The 25,322-nt window shown below is 36.9% G+C and overlaps 2 protein-coding genes across 2 annotated transcripts; both read right to left on the bottom strand.

Moving 5' to 3' along the window:
• Positions 1-15,038: 15,038 nt before the first annotated feature.
• Positions 15,039-17,417, bottom strand: LOC145667140 (uncharacterized). The gene has a single exon (XM_081734881.1). The coding sequence runs from the start codon at positions 17,415-17,417 to the stop codon at positions 15,039-15,041; it is 2,379 nt and encodes a 792-aa protein (XP_081591007.1).
• Positions 17,418-17,504: 87 nt separating this feature from the next.
• On the bottom strand, positions 17,505-25,230 carry LOC145666318 (uncharacterized). The gene is made up of 4 exons (XM_081733419.1): positions 24,400-25,230; positions 22,177-22,767; positions 20,926-21,082; positions 17,505-18,004 (listed from the first exon to the last, which is right to left on the bottom strand). Exons 1-4 carry the CDS (start codon positions 24,721-24,723, stop codon positions 17,508-17,510), a joined length of 1,569 nt encoding a protein of 522 aa, XP_081589545.1. The 5' UTR covers positions 24,724-25,230; the 3' UTR covers positions 17,505-17,507.
• Between the last annotated feature and the right edge of the window lie 92 nt (positions 25,231-25,322).

The raw sequence follows: 25,322 nt of genomic DNA, 5'->3' as shown, positions 1-25,322 counted from the left end.
TCAATATCCAAAAGTGTCGGAAGTTTTTTTTTTTCACAAAAATATATTACTCATCTCAGGTAAGTAAATAGAAACAAATAAAAAAAGAAAGAAAAATGGAGGCCTTGAAAGTAAAACGTAGACAAATTCACTAGTGTTCATAAGATACCATCTACAATACACTGACCGGTGAGGAGAATGAGTCAGAGCGGGTCATGGTGAGTCGGTAAATCAGAGCTGGTTACAGTGGGTAATGGGTCGGAGTAAATCACGTCCTGTTGACCCACGACCTATTGACCCATCCACAAATCTTGACACATCCACTCCCGCTGAATTTGAACATGAATGTATTTCATACTAATACATTAATAATCAAGTGTATATTAATACACTAATTTTAAAAAGGGTGAAAATCTTATGTTAACGGAAAATCTTGCGTCCTCCAAACAAATTCTGAACTGATAAGTACTGGTGGTCCAAACCCCAACTTCGATAAACCAAGTCACAGACGAATATATTTCACAAGGAAAATCATGGTCTACGTCAGTGCCAAGTTTGATCAAAATTAGATGAGTAGTAGTAATGGGGTTACTTTGCCTCACTTTTTGGCCCCTGGGTCCCTGCCTCAGGACCCATGGTCCCTGGCCCAGGGTCAATGACCTAGGGGTACCATGGCCCACCCCCTAAAATTTGGCAGGGGTACATAGGACCACCCCAGGACCCATGGTCCCTGGCCCGTGTCAATGACCTAGGGGTACTTAGGACCACCCCTCTAGATTTTGGCAGGGGTACATAGGACCACCCCCCCCTTAAATTTTGGAAATTGCCAAATCTAAAAATTGGGTGTGGTAGCCTAGGACCACAGTATGTACCTCTATCAGTATTGGGTGTCTATGTCGTTCCCTTTTATGAGTAAAAAATTGCCAAAAATTCAAATTTCGGAGGTTTTTGACCTAATTTATCCCCTTGGATGAGGTATTATTACCCTATATGGTTATATGGGCGTATACAGGGATTCATTCCCTTTTATAAGACATGGGTATATTAATGCACCCCTTGAAATTTTTGGGAGGGGTACTTTGGCCCACCCCTTCAATTTTGGAAATTGCCCAATTTAAACATTGGGTATTATAGTACAGGACCCTAATATGTATTATGATAAATTTGGGTGGTCCACCTCGTTCCCTTCTAGGGGTACAAAATTGCCAAAATATAAACGTAAGCAATACGTAGTACCACGTGTTTGGTTTTTGGTCGATTTTATCCCCTTTGATGAGGTTATTATCCTATATATATAGTTATATGGTCATGTATAGGGGTCCATTACCTTTCATAAGATATGGGTATATTTGTGCACTCCTTTAAAAATTTGGGAGGGGTACTTTTGGCCCACCCCTTAAATTTTGGAAATTGCTCATTTTATATATTTGGTATTATAGTACGGGACCCTAACATGTATTATAATAAATTTGGGTGGTCCACTTCGTTCCCTTTTAGGGGTACAAAATTGCCAAATTTTAGTACAACCACGTGTTTGGTTTTTGGTTATTTTATTCCCTTGGATGAGGTCCTATTACCTTATATGGGTGTATACAGGTGTTTATTTTCCTATTGTAAGACGTAGGTACATTTGTGCACCCCTTTAAAAATTTGGCAGGGATGCCTTGGCCCACCCCTTAAATTTTTTGGAAATTGCCCAATTTAAACATTTGGTATAATAGTATAGAACCCTAATATAGATCACTATAAATTTTTCGGTGGTCTATCTCGTTTCCCTTTTAGGGGTATAAAACTGCCAAAATATAAACGTAAGCATTACGTTGTACCACGTGTTTGGTTTTGTTTTTTTGACCTAATTCATTTCCTTGGATGAGATCCTATTACCTTATATGGTTGGGGGGCGCGGTGGCTCAGTGGTAGAGCGTTCACCTCTGGTGCTTGGGGTCCCGGGTTCGATCCCAGCCCCCGCCAAGTGAACTTTGTGGTGGACAAACACCGTGCTCGTGGGTTTTCTCGGGGTTCTCCCGTTTCCTCCCACTTTCTTCATTCCACCATTTTCATTCATCTCTCATTATCACCGTCTCCTTTAGCCTCACCGGCATAACCGTGGGACGTAAAACTTAAAGATTTCATTTTTTTTACCTTCCATTCCATTCCCTATTATGAAACATAAGTACATATGTGCACCCCCGGGAATGGTACCTTGGCCCGCCCCCTTAAGTTTTAGAAATTGCCAAATTTAAACATTTGGTATCATAGTACTGGACCCTAATATATATTACTACAAAATTTGGGTGGTCCACCTCGTTCCCTTTTAGGGTGCATTTTGTTCCGCTTTAGGAGTGAACCTTGCAATCGTCCCGAGTTTGATTCTTGGAAATGTTGAATTTAACGTCCCCGCGAAAACGGTGAGAGATGATAGGACGAAACATGAACTTACTTGACTGAGGATTGAAGCAGTGACCTCATACAGTAGAGACAAGCGCTGAGCCATCGTACACGTGTGTTGATTACTATGCAATAGTCCCGAGTTTGATTCTTGGTGCTAGTTTCAGGAAATGTTAACGTCCCACTTGAAACGATGATGAGAAATGAGAAAACATCATAAACTTACTTGCTTGCGGATTGAAGCAGAGAACTCACACATCAGAAAAAAAAAACGCTGAGCCACCGTACTCCATTCAGTGCGAGCAGTTTTGCGTATGAAAAGAACATGAACAGATTATGTTACATTACTACACATTTCTGCTTGTTGTTACGCATAGAAGCTTGTTATTGTGAAATTGCAGAATCTGCTTTTACTACATCAGCATTTTTTCTCAGCTGACGGACTTTTAAAGCTCAACTTTACATTTATGTCAAAGACAGTTTCGTAACATATCGATGAGTGTTACATTTTTTCAATCAAGTTTAAGGAAAATGAATCACATTTTAGATGTGTTAATTTGAATGTCGTAAGAAACTAACGAGTCAACGGTATGATGTCATTATCAAAATTGCGATACTAGATGTCGTAACGATTGATGTGTAAGGAGAAAAAACGTGAATAATGTCACAACCAATCAGATTGCTTCTTACATCACGTTTCGGCTCATGATGAAAGCTGTGTTTTCATTGGTTCTCCGTGATGTCATTGATTCATTTTCCTCGTTTCTGATTGGCTGATAGTGATGTCACTTTATAGTTGAACACGTTTTAGACCTAAATAAATTTCTTAATTTCATTTTCAAATCCTACTTCCACGAAGATCTTGAATGAACGTAGGTGTACCTCTAGTGACAACGTGACTTTACTCCGTTCCTTGAATTTGAGGTAAGTATCGACTGCGTTTTCTTAACATCAATGGAGTGTTTTTTTGCATGAGGATAACATTGTTATCATTGTTTTATTTTAACACGAAATATTTAGCAAATGGAAGAATAACTTGACCGGGGATCGAATTAGGAATCCCACACATTAGAAGTAAGCACAAGAAATTTGTTGATTTTGGTTTAGCGTCCCTTCAGTAGTGGGGTGCTAGGAATACAGCTTAATGTTGAATCTGAGCGCATACTGGGTGTTGAACCCGGGCCACATCCCACACATTAGAAGTAAGCACGAGAAATTTGTTGATTTTGGTTTTAGCGTCCCTTCAGTAGTGGGGGGCTAGGAATACAGCTTAATGTTGAATCTGATCGCATACTGGGTGTTGAACCCGGGCCAGAGGTGCGTAACGCTAACCACTTAGCTCAGTTTCTGATAGTAAACAAAGAAACTACGCACGAATTTGTTCCCTACAACGTGAGACGTGGACCTACAGTTTAATGTGGGATCTGATCTCCCGCCGAGAAACGAATTCGAGTATTCCTTGTCTAACCGCTTGAAAAAAGCAAGCGCATGAGATTTTGTTTTCGTTTCATGTTCGTCATACGTTTTAAAGTTCAGTGTCAGAGGAAAAATGCTTACTACAATGATTCTTTCAGCACAGTTAGAAAAACAATTTCATTCATTCTTTTTATCACTACAGAAACTTAGGTCATTTACATGTTGATGTTGGTCCGGGTTTGACGACAATAAAACGTTTCAGTAGTAGAACTATTTGAGATATGATCATTCTTTTAGGATTGATCGTGTAGTCATTTTGATAACGTAGTGATCTCTGAATTCAATTTTAATTCGTGCTTTTTTCTCGTTTTAGATATTTGTTTTTCTTTGCCTATTCCTTTTTGCTTACCTTACCTTTTTCCCTATTTGAATATGGCTACTTCTGGCTTTACTGTCTTGCGAGAAATCAATAGACATTATCGGCGTTTTAATCTTGAAGGACGAATGCTGGAAATTCAAATTAATGCTCCGACCAGTGGCACCGATATTGTGGAGTGGGTTCAGGCCTCCTTTCAACAGATGTTGGATTATTTATTGGAAAACGTCGACGAATCATCGATGGTTGGATTGTCGATTTTATCCCACGATGAGAAGAACAAGCCATTTTATTTATCTTTCCGGCATGCAAGTAATTTGACACTGGAGACTTTATGGGCATCCTTTGATCGCATCCTTCAAAGTAACGATAGTTTTCTCATGAACGAACCGTTCATTGTCCATTTTCATCATGTGGATGTGCCCCGTGGATTTGGGAGAATGCGTCGAGGTCTTTTATCAAACGACGAATTATTAAAGTGCAAGAAAGGCATTTTACGTGTAAAAAACACCGACAAGAAATGTTTAGCGTATGCGATTGTGATTGCTATTGGCCTAAAGAAATATAAGGATACAAATAAGAAACTGTACAGACAATATCACAACCAGAGAAAGTGTGTTGTTCTCCCTGACGTACATGAACTTTTGTCCAGATCATCAGTGAATTTAGAGCATGGGGGATCCGTGGAAGAATTACGACAATTGCAACGCTACTTAACCGATTATAAACTTACCGTATACACCAGCTTTTCCGGAGAAGATATTCTGTATGAAGGACCGGGTGGCGAAGACAAGATTCCAATCAATTTAATGTGCATCAATTCACATTATGACATCATCACGTCATTAACGGCCGTTTTCTCTACTGTGTATTATTGTGCTGCATGCCACAAAAAATATAATAACAGAAATAGACACGTCAAGAACTGTTCGGCCATGTGTGAGAAATGTTTGCAGAAACCGCCATGTAGTAAGACCAATACGGAGAAGCAGTGCCCAGAGTGCAATCGTGAATTTTATGGTGAAACATGTTATACAAATCATCTGACTGTACCATACCATAAAGGCCAACCAATATGCAAGATGGTGAAACAGTGTGCCAAATGTCTACGCATTTATTCGTTTGTCCATACAGGGGAAAGAAAACATGATTGTACTGATTATTTTTGTAATGTGTGCCATAAACATGTTACGTCTACCCACCAATGCTACATGAAGCCTGATACGACTCAATTAAAGCCTGGAGTTCCATCAGTGTTACATGCCAAGAAAGCTATGATTGTCTTCTATGATATCGAAGCCACACAGGATACTTTCTTCGATGAAGACACGTTCATTCATAAGCCCAATTTACTGGTGGCCCAACAAGTATGTTACAACTGTGTTCAAGATGAGGATATACATCATCCGTGTGAAGTTTGTGGACAGCGAGAACATATTTTTCAAGATGATCCGATCAATGCCTTTCTTGCGTATTTACGTCAACCACGACCCAACATCAAACTTATTGTATCTTTGGCACATAACTGTAAGGGATATGATGGTCATTTTATTCTTAAATCTTTAGTGGAAGAACATGAATTGAAACCTACTTTGATCTTGAACGGAGCAAAAAGTTTAAGCATGAAAGTGAATCACTTATCGTTTATTGACTCCTTAAATTTCATGCCAATGGCTTTAAGTAAATTATCCAAGGCATTTCATTTACCAGCGACCAAAGGATATTTTCCACACTTTTTTAATACTGCTGCAAATCAAACGTATGTGGGAAAATTACCGGACATCCATTATTATGGTGCAGATGAAATGAAAGTGGATGAACGAGAAAAATTCATGACATGGTACAACGAACACCAGAACGATACGTTTATTTTCCAAGAAGAATTGGTAAACTATTGTGTCCAGGACGTCAACGTACTTCGAATGGCTTGTATATCTTTCATGACCACTTTTGAACAAGAAACTCACGTCAATCCTTTCCTGGAGGCTATCACTTTGGCGAGTGCGTGCAATTTAGTATTTCGACGAAATTTCTTAAAACCTAATACTATTAGCATTCTCCCTGCACGTGGATATCGTCACAGAAACAATCAGTCACGGATTGCTTTGCAGTGGCTTGCCTACATGGAAGAAAAAGAGGGTCATTCAATTCAACATGCTGCGAGAGGAAAAGAAGTTTATGTTGCTGGTTTTCATCTGGACGGTTACTACAAAGATCCCGACACTAAAGAGGAACACGTGTATGAATTTGAAGGGTGCAGATTCCACGGATGTCCTCTATGTGTCCCTACAGGCCGTGATCAACCCATTTATGAGAACTCCGAAGAAACAATGAACTATCGCTACGATAGAACACAGCGTAAAATGAAATTATTACGATCCATGGGATATAAAGTACATGAAATGTGGGAATGTGAATTTCGTCAAGTGTTAAAATCCAATCCAGCATTGGCCTCTTCTTTAAGCACACATCCTTATACTAATAAGACACCATTAAATCCAAGAGACAGCTTCTATGGTGGCCGTGTTAATGCCATTAAATTGTATCACGTCGCAAATGAAAATGAAGGCGAAGAAATAAAATTCTTGGATATCGTCTCCCTGTATCCTTATGTCAATAAATGTGGACGGTATCCAATAGGGCATCCACGAATATATCTACAGGGAGATCCAGAAATGCCCGACATTCAAGATGTCAACGGATTGGTCAAGTTGAAGATTTTGCCTAGCAGAAATGTGTTTCATCCAGTGCTGCCATTTCGCTCAAATAAGAAGTTGTTGTTTCCACTTTGTGCTGCCTGTGCCACAGCATTAAATCAAGATTCTGAATGTACACATTCGGACAGTGAACAAAGTCTAACAGGAACATGGGTGTCCTATGAAATTCAAAAAGCCATTGAACTTGGGTATCAAGTCATTGAAATTTACGAAATTTGGGATTACGACATCACCGTATATGATCCAGAAACCAAGACTGGCGGATTATTCAGCGAATACATTAATACATTTTTGAAATCTAAGCTGGAAGCTTCTGGTTGGCCTGCCAATTGCGTCACCGAAGAAGAAAAGCAGCAGTATATCCAAGTGGTACAACAACGGGAAGGCATAACTTTAGATGCAGCAAATATAATGACAAATTCAGCACGTCGTAGTCTTGCAAAGCTCTGTTTGAATGCCTTCTGGGGACGACTCGCTATAAGAGACAATTTCAGCCAAACGACCATCATTAACGACCCCAAAGAACTGTATCAAAAATTAACTGCTCCAGACATAAAAGTCAACCAAATTTTACCTGTTAACGATTCGATGTTATACCTTTATTGGCAGTATGAAGATGATGTTCCAGTACAAAATCACAATGCTAATGTTGTCCTTGGAGCATTTACAACGTGTCAAGCTCGTCTGGAACTCTACAAATATTTAGAACTTCTGCAAGAAAGAGTATTATATTTCGATACAGATTCCGTAATATTCACGCAGCGACCATCACAGCCCACAATAGAACCAGAAGTATTTCTTGGTTCAATGTCAAATGAACTTGAATCAATTGGACCAAAAGCATACATTAAAAAATTCGTGTCTGGTGGCCCAAAACAGTACGCCTTGGAAATCTACAACCCCGACACGAAATCAACCAGTTATGTATGCAAAATTCGTGGATTCACACTCAATTATACTGCAAGTCAAAAGTTAAATTTCAATAGTCTGGAGCAAATGATCATAAATCAATCGAGTGAAAAAATCTCCATTAGCACGCCGCACAAAATTTACAGAACCCACGATCATCATCTTGTCACAAAACCTGAAGAAAAGAAGTACAGTTTCAACTATAAAAAACGCCGATTAATACCAGACACATACGAGACATTGCCCTATGGGTATAAAAAAGCCAGAACAGAATAACAGCCATATTTTCCCCTAATCCCACCAACATCACCTCCCAAAGACGGGGCAAAGAATCAACGCAACACGGGACATGCTTCAACAACGCCACAGCGAAGACAAAAACTCAGATGACATCACCTTGCAGAAACCCGTGGAGAAAAAAAAAAAGGAATTCAGGTACGTCACATTTGCGTTTCTTTTCTCACCTCACTCTCTCTTGATCAGTTAGTTCGATGTTAATAATCTGTTTTTCTTCTTTCACAGGAAACAAAATAAATATTACAATGTATATTCATATGTTTTATTTTCTCTTTACAGAATTTGTACCCGTCACGGACACGTCTTCCTTTGAAGAAAAAAAATTCTGTATTCTATTTCACATGCTAAAAATAAATGTACAAAAACATGATTCTGTGTTTTTATTTCACATCCTAAAATCAAATTCTTTTTCCTGTACTGCGATTTCAATTTCTTTTTTCTGAATCAGTTTACCGATAAAATAAATCAATGTTTTGCGGGAAAAAAAAATCAAACTAAATTTTTGTTTCAGAAAATTTTTTGTGTACGAAAAAAAAAACTGATTCAGAAAATTTTTGTGTACGAAAAAAAAATGTTTTCAGAAAAATTTTTTGTGTACGAAAACAAAATTCTGTTTCAGAAAATTTTTTTGTGTGTACAAAACAAAAACTGTTTCAGAAAATTTTTATGTACAAACAAAATTCTGTTTCAGAAAAAAATTTTTATGTACAAACAAAATTCTGTTTCAGAAAAAATTTTTGTGTGCAAAACAAAATTCTGTTTTCGTCACAAAACTGCTCCGACTAAATGAGTCGATTCATTCTGATAGTGTTGGCAACACTGGAAAAATTTCGGTAAGTATCGCTCAGACCCTGAGTTACAGCGAACACAACTAGATTCGAACCAGCAACCTTACATGTCTGATTCATCTCTAAATACAGCCAACTAAACAATAAGATTGTGTGTATACGTCAATGCTAGCACTGAGTCAACAAGGTTTTCTTCAAGGTCAAAGTTGCACACGAAGTAAAAAGATGACAACGCAGATCTTCTATCTTTCTATATGAAACATAAACCTAGTGTAAACTGCTCGCACTGAAATGTATAATGTAACATAATCTGTTCGTCTTCTTTTCATACGCGAAACTGTTCGCACTGAATGGAGTACGACGGCTCAGCGCTTCAATCCACAACGAAGTAAGTTCATGTTTCCTCCTATCATTTTTCATCATCGTTTCAAGGGGACGTTAAACTCAACATTTCTTAAACTAACACACAAAAAATCGAACTCGAGACCATGACATAGTAATCAAAAAAACTGAACTTCTCAATGGGCCATAGTGGCTCAAATATGTGAGATCTCTGCTTCAATCCGCAAGCAAGTAAGTTTATGATGTTTTCTCATTTCTCATCATCGTTTCAAGTGGGACGTTAACATTTCCTGAAACTAGCACCAAGAATCAAACTCGGGACTATTGCATAGTAATCAACACACGTGTACGATGGCTCAGCGCTTGTCTCTACTGTATGAGGTCACTGCTTCAATCCTCAGTCAAGTAAGTTCATGTTTCGTCCTATCATCTCTCACCGTTTTCGCGGGGACGTTAAATTCAACATTTCCAAGAATCAAACTCGGGACGATTGCAAGGTTCACTCCTAAAGCGGAACAAAATGCACCCTAAAAGGGAACGAGGTGGACCACCCAAATTTTGTAGTAATATATATTAGGGTCCAGTACTATGATACCAAATGTTTAAATTTGGCAATTTCTAAAACTTAAGGGGGCGGGCCAAGGTACCATTCCCGGGGGTGCACATATGTACACTGAGAAAAAATTACGGATAAAAAGTACGTAAATTCAAGTGATTTTTAGGACCTTTCGTAAGAATGACTTTCCAACATTACCGAGAATGTTAATTGTTCTTGTCCGTTCTACGTATATTTTCTCCTTACTTTTCCAGATAAAAATGATGACGTCAGAACTTATTAAAGATATGACGTCATAGTTAATAACAGTAATAATGGAGCGACACCATTACCGGTCATGTTAAAACTCAAGTGGAATGGAAAAATTACAAAACAGGAATGTTATATTTCCAGGTGTTGCTAGACATTTATCGAGGCAAACGTGGAAAAATCACATGAAGGAATGGTGGAAACTCCGTCCGTGACTGCATTTAAATCTGTATGTGGAGTCTTAAGCACTGTATAGTCCAGTTAAATCTGCATTCGCTACTGTGAAAATGCCATGACGAAAGGATACGAATACATGCTTTGACTGTATTGTTGTCCTTATGCATGGACTTTATTACCATAGTATAATGAAAAGCTTGCAATCAGTCAGGGACGAAAGTAATGAAATTAAGACTAAAACCCAATCCCGCAATGTCTTTTCCCATGTGTATAAAGACAATTTCTCCAAGCAGCGTAGTAAAGCTTGCAGTAATTACTGCACAAAAGTACTGATAGAATGTAAACTCCACTACATAGGACTGAAATATACTCCTTCGGAATGAATAATTGTACGTACGCATTTTGAAGAAATTATATTAGTTACTGATCATTTGGATAATTAGTACATCCACTATAGTTCATGTAACAGGAATTCCTGCAAATCATACGTATACTACGGACTTTATGCCATAAAAATTGGTGCTGGAAACATTGCATCTAGGAAATGTATACTTACAGTACGTACAAAATGCATGTTTTCAGGACAAAAAATCCAGGTTCTCCTGATGAAATAAAATTACATAACATGCAATAAGTAATTACTTCCGGACTTTGTGACATACCTTCATGTAAATATGTGCCTTCTGACCGTGGAAAAATAAATGATTTCATGGAAATATCTCTGTATTGTAATGTAGTCATGTACTTCCTACTATTCTTTATACGTATGTTACAACATTGCTTTCCATACTGAAGTTAATGTGAGCAGGATGCTTCAAAACCTTTAAATCATTGAACTGCTTGGAAACCATCAATAGTGTCTTGAATATTGTGCAGGTTAATGACACTATTTAGTTCGGAGAGTAACCTTTTCTTCAAAGTAAATATGTTTAATTTAAAAAAAAGTAATTTTGAAAAACATTGTAAAAATCGATACATTCCTTACTGCAGTTAGAAAGAATATTTGTAAGTACACAAAATTCTGGCCTTTTGACTAGCAACCGGTGCTTTGTATTACATAATTAAGCATTGTATGTACCTAGTTCAAATTATACATACCATTTCAATGCAAATTATGACTTCAAGTAGAATCAACTTCGTCAGGTACACACAATGTTTAATAATGTTATTTAAAGTACTGGTAGCTAGTCAAAAGGCCAGGATTTGGTCTACTTACAAATATTCTTTCTAATTACCCAGTAGAAAAAAACTCGATTTTCATGAATGTTTCTCAAAACTCTTTACCAATTGAAGCACCGAGCCGAACAACGGTATATGTTACATTTTAGTGCTTTCAAGAAAACCTTCCCGTTCTTTCATGCAGGCACGTTTAATTGGCGCTATTTTGCTTCTATTACTCCGATAAATGTCGCTATCTGCTGATTTTTTTCCCCATTGTTCTCCTGAAATATTCTGCAAGTTTTTCTCGTACTTCTCGAAATCTAAAATGTAACGAATGTCGTTGTTCGGCGTTGTGCTTCACACTGCTAATTCTTGACACTGCTAAAGTAAATATATTTTTTTTTTTTAAAGAAAAAAGTCAATTTCCAGCGTCAATATAACATACACAATAATTCGATATCATTGAGGCTTACTAAACAGTTTGATGATTTAAGTTTTGAACCATCCTGTACACATTAGGTTAGGTATGGAATGTAATATTGCAATGTACATATGAAGAATAGAAGGAAGTACGTGGATGTATTACAATATAGAGTTACTTCCATGAAGGAAATTGTTCACCATGGCAAAAGTGCACATATTTACATGAAACATAGTCACAAAATCTTGAAGTGGTTACAGTACATAATGTAAATTTATCTTATCAGTACCTGCTTTTCTGTACAGTCGTGTACAACAGGTGATAATGGGACGGTGCCATGTTCGGGGAGTATGTCGGATGCACGTGTTTCCCATCCAAGGCGGAAAATCGTGTTCCGGGTCATCCTAGCCACATGGGGCTTAGCGTTGTTCTGTAACAGGAGAAAAACTTTGCGATTTAGAAGTGCTGGCTCCACAGTTTTCAGGTTTTCTTGAACACGCCTCAATTGCTAACAGTACACAGTTACATTGATGCTCTGATCAGCTGGTAACAGTTCCAGATGCACGATGCCGCGAGCAGTTCCCCAATCACACAGAAGAATCTTCTGGTGCAGTGCTGGAATCAGCTGTTTGGAACCAGTTCACAGGATGCTAACCAATGATGATAGGACCGTGGAGCTTCGTACAGGACGCACTTCTCATCACATGTAAACACCCTGTCCAAAAAATGGCTCATTCCTCAGACGAGACAGCACAGAAACACAGGTGTTTGCTCGCGTTGCCTTCTGGTCCGGAGTAAAATCATGTGGACCCGTCGACCCAACTTGTAGTACTTCCCAAGCTGATGGAGGTGGTTTCTCCGCCAAGCTGCCGAATGATTTCTCCACTCATACTGAATTGTAGTCCCAGTTCCTCACATGTCTGGCCATTGTTCTCAATTGCTGCCTGAAGATCTTCATTTTGTACATGTGTTGGACTTCCGGCACGTGGTGCATCTTCGAGTGTTTCGTCACCGTCCTTAACTTGTTAAATCACTGCTGCACTCTCCGCGTAGTTATGACATCCTCACCAAAGGCCTGGCATATTTTCTGTCCCGCTGCAGCAGCGTTACAGCATACACGCCCTTATTACGCTCTGTAGAAGACCCATGTTCACTCTGTCCTTATGTAAGTTCACGGTGTAACTGAACTACCACACCGCTAGTATGTTGGATATACCACACCAATAACTGATCTTCGCTTTATCTCCATTGGCATTCAGCTCACGGTGTGAGAGCCAATGAACACAGACCTCCACAAAAAAGCGACAGAACTTTCTTGGTTACCTTTATAGTTAACTGCCTTTTCACCATATGTAAATAGGAGATATATACATATGAATTTAAGAGAGCAATTTATATGTCACTTCACTGCTTTATTTGCAAAACACACACACACACATATATATGTGCAGTAGACAAGTATAGCTTCCATTATCCATCAAACATATGTAACAATCTAAATTTATAAAATATCCAAAACTACACAACACTTCTGTTGCTAACCATGTCAAATGGATGTCTATTTAATCTGTACATAAATACAAATAAACATTGAATAAGCTAGTGGTTTCCATGTGTCTGTACGATGTAAATGGAAGAACACGTGTGCAGCATATAATTTACTGGTGTTTTTTAAATAAAATTTTTTGTGCTTATTTATTTCACATGTATTTTATCATGTCACATCTGCTTTTACAAAGAAAAATACTTTACCAAGAGTCCTTATACATATATATTTGGTGTTTACTCCTCTTCCCTTGGGGCATCTTCTCATAGAACAACAGTACACTTGTATGGTCTTAAATTCTGCTTTAATACTACTGTACGTTTGTCTTAAACACCATTCTGAAACTACTACAATTTTCTCACATTTACACTGAAATGATAATAGTCACTAGATATATTTAATTTTGAATACAGTTGCTTTGTATTGAGGTTATATATTCTCTTGACGACAGTGCAAGACGTTATGAAACAAAGCATTTTCATCATTGAGTTCCTCCTATTGCCCTTATTATGGGCTATCCAAGCACTTAGATGACCTTGTCGATGTTGGTTAACTTTAAACAGTTCAAGTCATCCACTTCTTGACACTGTTGCTGCATATCTACCTACTTGATACTAATTTCAGCCACAATAAATTGTGTTTCACTACAGCAGCAGCCATGCAGTATTTTTCTATTAGTTTTTAACCATTACTGCAGTTTTTTTTTCTTTCTTTTTTTTTGTAAATAAATCACTGTATCAATGAACTTCCAAGAAGTCACAGGTTTAATATAAATTTTACTAAAACGTCGCATTTTTATTATTTACCTGTGTATGCAGTGCATATATCCCCCCTCACCTGAAAGCATTTTCAAAGAGGGCAATTGTCCATCGATCTTTACATTTTGACCTATTTCCAATACTAAAGTCCTGTGATCCTCTTTTTTTTCTTGGCTATAATATTCAGAGTATAGTTTAAGTAAAAGCATTGTAATGAGTTTTAACGATGTTTGTAATTAATTTAAACCACATAGTGAATATTAATTAAAAATGGCTACTTACCATGAATCCTCCCTTGGAAAACCTAAATATTTTTCATATGTTTCGGAACTCGCAGCTTGTTCGGAAGGAACCAGCTACGAGTTCCGAAACGTATGAAAAATATTTAGGCATTCCAAGGGAGGATTCATGGTAAGTAGCCAATCTTTTGTTAATTAAGAATCATCCTCTCTTGCGCTCATATAATTATATAGTGAATATTTTAGGGAAGAAAGAAGATAACCGGATTGCAGTCTATAAATTGGTTAACATGTGAAGATCGATGGAACATTACCTGCTTCGAAAATGCTCTCAGATGAAGGGCGAAATATCAGCAAACTATACACAAGTAAATAATAAAAAAAGCCACTTTTTAGTAGTTTCGAAATAGTAGTAAGTATATAAAGATATACAGTAAGAAACCTTGTAAGAAGGATGATAGAATACACTTAAAATTAATTAACATCGACAAGATCTTCTGTGTGAGTTGACAACCCATGGAAAGGACGATATGACTTCATTAAAATATTGATGCTTAATAATATAAATTACAGGTATGAAATATGATTACTTAGTAACACCATTACATAATTATTCATAAGTATATACTGTATACAGAATGATAACACTGAAAATTTTGAGTTTCTTTTATGTTTACACAACAACCAGTTTACAAGATTCACCAATTTCAAACTGTTTTCTAATCAATTGGCCATCGAAGTGTAATGTATTTTACACCATCAGTCATCACTGTGTAAGTGTGTGGCAGTGGTGTTAACAGCTCATCATACTTTACAAACAGATGGTTATTTGTTACACAGACCTCGTAAGCAAAAACATGTTCATAGAAGGCAATCGTGTCCAAAGCTACACAGGAAAAAATTATATCATCATCATGAATTATAATGTCTTTTACTTGACCAAAAACAGGAAGTCCATTGGATTCATCAATGTCAAGTGCAATTATAGAAGACAAAGAAAAGGTATGGCCCTTCACTTTAACCTTTGTAACAGACATAAGGTCTGCTTCAGAGTGTAATGCATACCTCTGCTTAACCTCTATTGCTGTATCACTGTTAAACCTCCTCTTTTTTCCATGAGAAATGTGATGTGTCAAATTGTTATTAAGAAGTAAGTCATTAACGAGTAATTGATTTCGTATTGCAATTGATTTGCAGACATTTACCCTGCTGTGTGAGACATTAGCCATGAACTTTGAAATTCTATGTCTTGCTTCAAATCTCATGGTCCATATTTGGTTCAGTGGTCCAAATTTTTTCATCATTGCAGGGTAGTGGGTGAGGAAATGAAACTTTGGTTTCAAATGACATTTTGTCAATGAACAGTACATTTCATTGAACTCTGCTATCAAAGTTTGTAGTTGAATCACAGTATCATCATAAACCCTGTTATTTAGAAGTCTTTCTGTAATTTTGCGTAATTGAATATACAACAGCCAAACATAATTGTTAGTGGGTACGTAATATCCCACCAATAGGCCAAAGTACCTCACCAAAATAAGCATTTCGTGAGCTGACGTCTTTATGTTTATGTTCCCCCCATCAATCTGAATACAGTTTGTAGGTTTTGAATTGGAATCTGGACCATAATTAAAGTTAGCAAGGTTCATTTGCAAAGTCTCAATGGTAATTGCTTTACTTTCTTGTACCAAATAATTGACAATGAATGACATTACATAACGACAGCAACCTTCAAACCAATCATGCATTATGTCGACAGCAACATTGTTAAACAGGTCAAACCCTTCAAGGTTTAACCACACACATTTCTCCTTTATGCCAGTCTTAGATACATCATTTACCTGCAACTGATCTTCATATGTCAGAACACTCCTGAGCAAAGTGGGAACCTCTGTGGTTAATTTTTGTAATTCGTTCTTATTTGCATTGCATATCCTGCAACAGTGATTACCAACAAAATTTGAAACAAAACCCAGAATACTGTTCAACCCTAAATTGTCACCAGTTATAGCAGGAACAATGAATTTTACAACACCTTTAAAACAGCTTGTTGATACCTGTACGCCAGTTTTTCTTAGGAAATTCAGTTCATCTATTACCTTTTGAAGCGTAACTGCATTTCCAAATTTTGTTCTGTCAGCTGAATGAAATAAAGATACAAGGAAAATATTCTTCAACTGTGACACATAGTAAGGGGGCAGAAGTGGAAGTGAAAGATATATAGCACCTAATTTATGAATTCCAGCATGTGACCCCAGTGCGTTCCCAATTTCAACATCATCAAAGAAAATAATAACAGGTACTACTAATGTATGTCTTGAGTATTCTTGTGAAGGCTGCATGTTCTTCCATACAGAACCATGAATTATGTTCAAAAGAGGACTGCCATTGTCTTCACAGTTATTCAAATATTGCAAGTAGTTCAATGTTTCACGTATAAATGAGTCCTTACTGAAAAGTTTTTGTAATAATACTCGCAATGGAATCATTTGCATAGTACAAGGAACAGATTCTATGTTGCTACCACAAGCCGTGTGTCTTCTTTCCATGCGTTCCCCAATTAAAACTTCCTGTGGACTAATGTATGTGCCTAAAACCTCAAAATATTGTAAACGCTTGTAATCCGTTTCAAACCCGTTTAGAGGTTCTATTGAGAGAACTTCTTCAAGAGCTAATTGAAACTTACCAGGCAACTCTTCTACACCTGCGTGCTCTAAAACCATTGCTTGTAAAGATCTCTTCACATTGTGACTAAATAAGGATTTCATTCCATCAACCACAACTTGTACATGTGAACGGCTAAAAGTTGGATGTGCATACAGTTTAGAAATGAATTTACTCATATGATCCTCCACTACATTTTGTACTGTATCGTTTGTGACAACTTGACTACTTTTCTCTACAACAGGCTGTGACAAATTACCACGTGACTGCAATACAGTTACATCACTGTCTGCTAACAGTACACTACTACTCCTATTACTACATTGCTTTTTATTTTTATGTACATTGGATATGTGTCTTTGCAGTGATCTATTATATGAAAAATACCTGTAACAACCCTCATATGTACAAGGAAACATGGTACCTCTTGCCATATTTTTGCACACATTTCTTGTATGATATTGAATATCAGATGGACGATTGAAATTCTTTTTACATGCAAAACAGGTAAACATTATGTATCTTTATTGTGGTTCACTTATGCCTAAATCAGACATGAGACACCGAACACCTTGAGTCATTCTATCATGAACTGTTTTAATACCATAAAATCCCCTTTGCATTAACAACCAGACACTTTCTGACTCCTCAGGATACCTAGCACTAGTAGCATGAAAGATTTTGAAACATGTGTCAACAGCGCTTTGTAATGAATTGAATTTGTACAAAGTGTTCTCGACGACGACATAGGAGCATGTAACTGACGTTATGTCCTCACCCACAAGAACAACCAAAGGCTGAAATGTAGCCCCCAGTTTTTGTAGTTTTTCTTTCCTCTGTTGAATTGTGTTCTGCAGGTGACTGTCAGATGTAATGTGTGTGATGAATCCATCACGTATTTCCAATTTTGATGGGCGCCATGTTGTCCTCTTACAGTTCCTCTTGATGGGTACCACAGGTAGCAACAGTGGCAGACAAATCAGAGCAACATTTGTCTTCACGTCAGGTGAAATGTCCTTATCTGAAATCAGTAAATGGTGAATTACATGACAGGTCTCCATATAAGTGAGGTCATTATTATGTACTATCTGTGGCACATAAATGAAAACTTAATTCACTGTTATACGAAAGCAATTAAATAAGATGGAGAGGATGCTGACTCGGTAGTAACTTCAGTTTTACACACTTTACAAGCTGTAGATGTTTTAAAACTTTTTTCAACAGTGCCAATGATATGTCTATGTAATCAGATTTGTGGACTAAGTTCTCTTCCATTCAAGACTTCCTACAAGAAGTTGCAGTGCGTAAACAAAAATAAAGGCCAATTACGCACTACTTTTAAAACCAAAAACATGTCAATATCATTATGTGGCACTTCCCGGTGTGAGGGACGCTTACTATCTACCGATTAAGCTCAATACTTTTGTTTTCTCTCAAACGTCTATATAATAGTTTATACTCTATGTCTTGCAATACTGTAAACTTTGAACTTAAAATGCGATTTTCGGCAAATTCATAATTTTCAATTTAGCTGAAACTTCGTAGAAACACGTTTCATGATGTGTACAACTAAAATCAAGCAAAAGAAAATGTTTGATTTTGCTGTTCATAAATAACATCCGCTTAATAGAGTATCAGAGGAACTGTTCCAAAATTGCCTAATTTTCCCGTTTGCGTTGCGCACATACAATTTGATGTGAGAAGAAATCGTGGCCTAAGACCTTCACATATAAATAATGGTGGCCATAACTAAGAGTGAAAGGCGCGCATTTGATTGACATATTTTTTTGTATATCGCTCAAAAGAGGGGGCGCGCTCCGTTAGGTTTTATGCAAATGAGATTACACATTGAACTCGACAAGCACCATGAATTTCATCGCACTCGAGTGTGCGGAACAGAGAAACAAATCGGGTCAAATTCAAGGGACGTACCATTTCCAATGCTCAGACTGGCTTGATATGAGGCAAACCTCTCGCAAGAGAATGCCGTAGCCATGTGTCGTATTTCCGCTGAATGGTCTTCTTATAGATGAAATAAGTGGAAGCGAATGCTAGTTAGGATTTCGCACATTCTACACCATATCTTTAAAAAAAACATTGTTCGAAGAAACAAAATGATCATTGCACTAGAGTAACACGTGCTATTGAAAGGTACAAAATGATTTATTCATTACCGGAGCTGTAGTACAAGGTTTTCCTTACTCCCAGTACCGCTCAGGCAGTTGAGGTGATTATTATGTACGACGTATTATACAAAAGTACTTGTACATAAGTATGCAAAAGGGTTTAATTGCCGATTTCCTCATCCTCTGACGAATGGTTCATCGATATCGCTCAAGAGCATAGATTCGTCTTCTTGTGGATGTCTTCGGACGTGCTACATTTCTTTGCCCATTCCTAAGTACCAAATAATGAGCATGACATGGGCACAACATCCAACTCTCCATGTTTCATTTGCACATTGACAAAACTATCCTATAATGCAATCGTCCCCACCCGACCAAGATCGCATAAAACGAAAATGCAGTACTTTAACCGATTACTGCGCCTTGAGTGGATATGCGCACGAACAACGTAAGGTGTTTGATTCATATAAAGCCACTCTGAGCATATGACTTTGACCCGATTTGTTTCTCTGTTCCGCAGGCTCGAGTGTGATGAAACTCATAGTGCTTGTAGAGTTCAACGTGTAGTCTCACTTCCATCAACCTTCAACGGAGCACGCCCCTTCTTTTGGGCAATATACAAAATATATGTCAAAAATATGCACGTCTTATGGGCATTTTCATTGTATTGTTGACCCATTTTTGGTCATGTTTCACTGAGCTATGCCCACCAGTGTTTATATGTGAAGGTCTTAGACCACGACCTCTTCCCACACCAAAGTGTATGGGTGCACCGAAAACGGGAAAATTGGGCACTTTTGAAACTGCTCCTTTCCCTCTGGTCCCCTCCAATGATGTTTTAAATGGGTTTGACTAGGGTGACCAGATTCTGACAAGTGAAAAGTAGGACAGAAGCATAATAATAAATGATAGCCTGTGCATCGACAATACGTATCTCTTTGTTTCATTTCACGTTAACCTCAAGGCAATCATTCATTTTTAAGAAATCAACACATCTCCAAATACTTTCATGTCGAAATACAAGATTTTTGAAAGAATTTCAAACAATTTAATGGAGTATCAACAAAAACAATAAAAAAAGGTCACGATTGAACTATAAAGAATTTTCTCTCTGCCTATTCACAACAATGTATTTAGACAAGTAATACTACTGAAAGAAGCGCAAATACTTCACACTGCAAGTCGCAAATAGATGAATCAAATTTATTTGTACTATAATCAAATAATATCATTTGCATTATAATTAATTAGACACATAATTAATACATGCGCTTGTAGTTTATTTTTATGAACGTATAGTGAAACTTCGTTTAGGGCTAAAAACTTACTTTTTAAAATTGATTTTCAGAGTCTGGGATTATTTTAAGACATGACAGAAAAAGACTGGCACGAGGAAACTCCAGTTAAATTGATTGGCGTCACTGCTGTGACTTGAAATAAGTGACCAATCCTGCCTTACCGACATCTCAACAAGACTTTCTCAGTAAAACCAACTGCATTACAAAACAATGGTTTGTCGATTGTTTTATTTTCCTAACAATAATTTTTTGAGCAGTGTTGAAAAAAAAGTTTATCATTCAGAAAAAAAGTGCCTGTGATTCGATATGTTGTGAATAAAGAATGAAACATTAAAGTATTGCAAATAAATTTAATCAGGACTTTTAAAAAAAGGACAAATCTCAATTTTCTAGATGTCTTTGGAACACACAGGAAAGCTATTTGAAAAATAATACTGTACTGCGAAAATCAGTACGCCTGATCACCCTAGGTTTGACTGTATTACAAAAATAAATAGTGCTTGAAGCACTGTACTTACCATGAATAGCACAGATGTACGGTGCTGAAAGAGAATGTATTTCTTTCAAATTTCTTTTCAACTCCAACAAATGCAGAATTTTGTCTTGAAGCAGAACAATTCTGTTAAACAAATTGTCTTCAGTACCAGGGTAAAGGAAGGAGTAGTCCTCCAACAGCTGCAAAAAGAGCAACATTATTAGTAGTGAGGTATCACGATGAAATCTTAAATATGAAACAAGTGTAAAATTTCTCAGTAATGTTCCTACAGGAATGAAACATCAAGTTTTCCTATTCATTTTTCATAATAGTAATTAACGCATTAAAAGATAAGCAACCGATGTGTCAAACATAACAGGAAACGGGCAAACTTTTTTCTTAAAAAAATTAACCATTTCTGTACATTAAAATTACCTGCTTAAGTTTCTATTTTTCTTCAATATTTTGGTAATATACTGGAACCCTTTTCTGGAAGATTGCTACGATCAACATTCAAGTTGTGCAAAGCTCATGTAGGCCATTCTAAGTTCACAATGACTAAAACCAATCAAGTTCACATCCACTAAAAACATATTAACCTTTTGCCATGGTTCTTAAGAAAAATAAATAAATAAAATAAAAAATAAAAGACAAAATTTCACAGCACCAGCAAGCAAGTGCAAGGAGACTTCAATTTTAATCTACAGACATAGTTAATTATTTCTATGTGTCTTTTTTTTAATTCCTCACTTTCAAGTGGTTCAAGTTACCAAATTGGAAAGAGAATGAAGAAAATAAATTACAAAACTCGCATTTTTTACACAATGTTACAATTCAGCAATTTTACATATTCACAAACAACCAAATATAATAAGATGAAAGTAGTGGTCAAGGAAAGTAAAATCTACGTATCAAATCAAGACCACATCGTACCTTTCTCTAGCAGAATACATGATATAAAACTGTAGTATGGAAGGGAGAGAAATAGAATATAAAATACAATTAACATAATGTATATAGCTATTAACAGTCAAAATTTTGATGCAAAAACTTTAACTAAATCTAGCTCTCACAGCTTAAAACTGTGCCTGAGCGCAATTATGGGTGGAGCTGTTTCCTTGTGATAGTGGTCTGTACACATGTAAATCTTACATGTTTTTCCCCACCTCATTATTCGACCTATATGTTTTAATGAGGACAGCGTTGAATTGAAATGAACACGTGTTTTGTGAAAAATGAGACACCTCACTCAGTTGTTAAATACTTTGCAATAGTACAGTAACAGTGCACTTACCAATGTATAACCTTGTGGTGTTTTCAAAACAGGGTACAAGTCAAGGTAAGCACCAACCGTCCCAGGCTGTTCCAGGGCTTTCAATCTAGCTTCTGCTGTTGCTCTCCAATTATCGCACACAACATGCCAGGGATCTAGTGACGTTCTGAGCCACTGTAACTTCTCATCTATTACTGGGTCTGGAATGGGTTCTTCAACAATGTCTGTGTCGTCACCTAGTGAAGATGTAGGTGATGCAGAAGAGGACCTTCTACTTGGAATATCTCCTCTCTTTCTTAGAACTCTTCTTCTTGAAATGTAGGCCTCATACAACTTCCCAGAAGCATTGCGTTTTGTTTGGTAGTTCGTGGCTCCAATGTAAGCTGCGTAATACACAGATGGTGATTCTTTCCCAAAAATGGTTGCTATTTCATGTGCCCAGCGTGTAAATTCACCTCGTGTTATTAGCCGTGTCGGATTTTCTTCTAACTCATGCTTTACTATAAGTCGTGCTAAATTACACCTTGAAGCATTATCTAGTAAACCATTGTTCTTTTCTCCTTTAGCAAGAATGGCTTTTCCATCCAGTGTGCATTGCAATATAGTAAGCACCTGCAAGCAACGAAAGCATTATGAACAAGGATATCCATGAAGTCCCTAATGAAAGAAAACGAAAACAAATATATTTCATGGCTTGCATCTCCATTTGAAAACCTAATCACAGCAAGATTTGAGAAAGTATACACTGACCTCACATTTTCTGATTCATAAGCGTATTATTTTTATCTTTTTATTTCACTGTAGTTTGCATTTTCCTCTTACATTGTAAAGTGAACCTTCAAAACTTTTAATGAAATATAAATGTAGTGCAAATGTAGAGAATGAAAATGAATTATCAGTAAAAACAAGGTATAATTTCCCTTAAGGTTTCTTACACGAGTCCTCCAACTTGAAGTGTTACCTAAAATTACCTGAACTGAAGAGAATGTACATAGGGAAAACATGAGCATGAATATCTGATTATAATATCAGAGTGACTAATCAGAAACGCAAAATCACAATCAGGGTCTTTTGGGGAGAGTTTGTCCACAGGAAAAAGTCCCTGTATGTTCCATTATCCCACATTAATAGTACAATACAAGAAGGGATTCGACAAAACATTTCTTAAATAGCAGCAAGAGAGTGTATCTGAAAATAAAAAAAGATATGTACTTTTACCCCGATTCTTTACCAAATGTTTATTTCATTTATAGTAAACGAGGTTTCACAGAAAATTACTGTAGATTTTTTATGTTTAGATTAAATTATCATAAACGAAAACAAAATTCTGTAGTAAATTGGTCCCAAACTGTTGAAGTAAAAAGACCATTTCGTATAGCTATTACATATAGAACTCTCAACCCTCATATATACATCTGGAATTTCTAAGTAGTTCGCTTGTTCACTCAACAACGCAGATTTTCAGCCAAGCATGCTTCATCCACAGGTGGATCGACGCTGGTGGATTTCACTACACAGATTTTCATTTCAGTGTTACAGCAACTACGTTTTCTACTTTTCTCTCATGTTCACAATCTCAACCAAGTAGCTATAACAATATGTTTTGTATTTTATCTAGGTGCTCAACGTATTTGTAAACGTGAGAAAAAACTATACTGTAGTTCGTGTAAACCTTATGAAATCCACCTGTTGTAGTATTTCATGGATTCAGCTGACGACGAAGCACGCTTGGCTTTGAAACCTGGCTAGTGGCATGAAGTAACAGTGTAACTACTTGCAAATTCCAGCTGTATACAGAATGGGGTAAGGATAAAATGTCTGGTTATCGAAATGAGTGCAATTTTAAAAATTTGCTTAAGAAACTGTAATACCCTTTCCTTTATGATCTCAATTATAAAAATGAATGTGAAATCCTTCTCCCAAATCTTTAAAATTCACATTATACACATGCTACCAAAATGTGTTGTACTTTACTTATAAACTTATAAGATCCCATTTATGATTTCTTTGTATCAAGAAGGAACATGGATTGATAAATACAATATACAACCTAACATGTACGGAAAATTGTCATTTGGACATAAATCCACGTTCACACAGAAGAGGCATGCAAACAATTTTAAAAATGTTACATTCACAAAGCCATATTGATGTATTTCCCTTGAGCGATGATTGCTTTATTCAGTCCCATAAACATTCATGATTAAAACCTGTAGACATTTATTCCATTAAACCAAAACTTACATGATTTCCCTCTGATTCGCTGTGCCTGATTTGCTTTTCGCCTTCCACTGAGTGAGTGCAAGAAGTTGAACTGGAATTGGAAGGAAGAGACTGAATGTCAGAAGTATTTTGTCTGTTTTCTTCCTGCTGGTGTTCCTCTCGTAAATCTGCGGATGTTCCAGGAGTTTCTTCTAATCTATCTCTCTCTATTGCATTGAATGTTGATTTCCTTCCTTCACACCAAGAACTGTTTCCAAACGATATTGGCGTTGTTAAGTCAAGAAGCAACCTATCTGCTTCTTCCTGCAACTGAGTACAAACCTTAAAATGACTCACAAGAAGCATGAGTATTTAATAAACATGTGAATGCCATTTGCTAAAACACTACAAAGGACATGACTAATTTCTTAAGTACCACGTCAGACAAGAAGGAAACAAAAATGTGAGCAAACATATACTTGTGTTAAAGGAGGTACTATAATTCTAACTACTTGTCAATTTTCATAATGCGGCTCATACCAGGTACCACGGAAGGACCATTTTGCTGATATTAACGCATCTGATCAGCATTAGCAATGGCCAATGCAGATATGGATGCTTGCAATACTGATGGATGTTTGTGGAAAACTGAAGTGTGGGCAGTGATAAAGTCTGTTTGGCAAATCCATCAATGGTATATATCCATATCTAATGGTAGACATGGATCGTCAAATCAATAATATCGGTGTCGATAGCTAAGATTTCAAGAAGTATCAGAATGGTTGATACCTGACTTCAAAGGTATGTGGTATCAGTTAAAAACACAATTTAACAATACTAGTCCAAAACATTGATTTTTTTTTAAAGAGATCAATACACTTTTACACTCTAACATTTATTGAAACTAGTAATCCTTTGCAATATAATGCAAGACCAATGTTAACGACACTCTTGGCAACAGTATG

This window comes from Thermobia domestica, chromosome 12 (assembly GCF_964235325.1).
Source record: "Thermobia domestica chromosome 12, izTheDome1.hap1.1, whole genome shotgun sequence".
NCBI lineage: Eukaryota > Metazoa > Arthropoda > Insecta > Zygentoma > Lepismatidae > Thermobia > Thermobia domestica.
Note: the sequence above shows the minus strand (reverse complement) of the source record. Positions and strands in the feature narration are given on the sequence as shown.

What these genes read in the sequence shown, in the direction of transcription:
- LOC145667140 (XM_081734881.1), bottom strand. Translation starts at nt 17,417, where the DNA reads ATGGCAAGAGGTACCATGTTTCCTTGTACATATGAGGGTTGTTACAGG.
- LOC145666318 (XM_081733419.1), bottom strand. Translation starts at nt 24,723, where the DNA reads ATGCTTCTTGTGAGTCATTTTAAGGTTTGTACTCAGTTGCAGGAAGAA. An exon ending in GCGAATCAGAGGGAAATCAT is followed by an intron (nt 22,768 to 24,399) that starts GTAAGTTTTGGT and finishes CGTTGCTTGCAG; the next exon opens with GTGCTTACTATATTGCAATG. An exon ending in GTACATCTGTGCTATTCATG is followed by an intron (nt 18,005 to 20,925) that starts GTAAGTACAGTG and finishes TACTGATTTCAG; the next exon opens with ATAAGGACATTTCACCTGAC.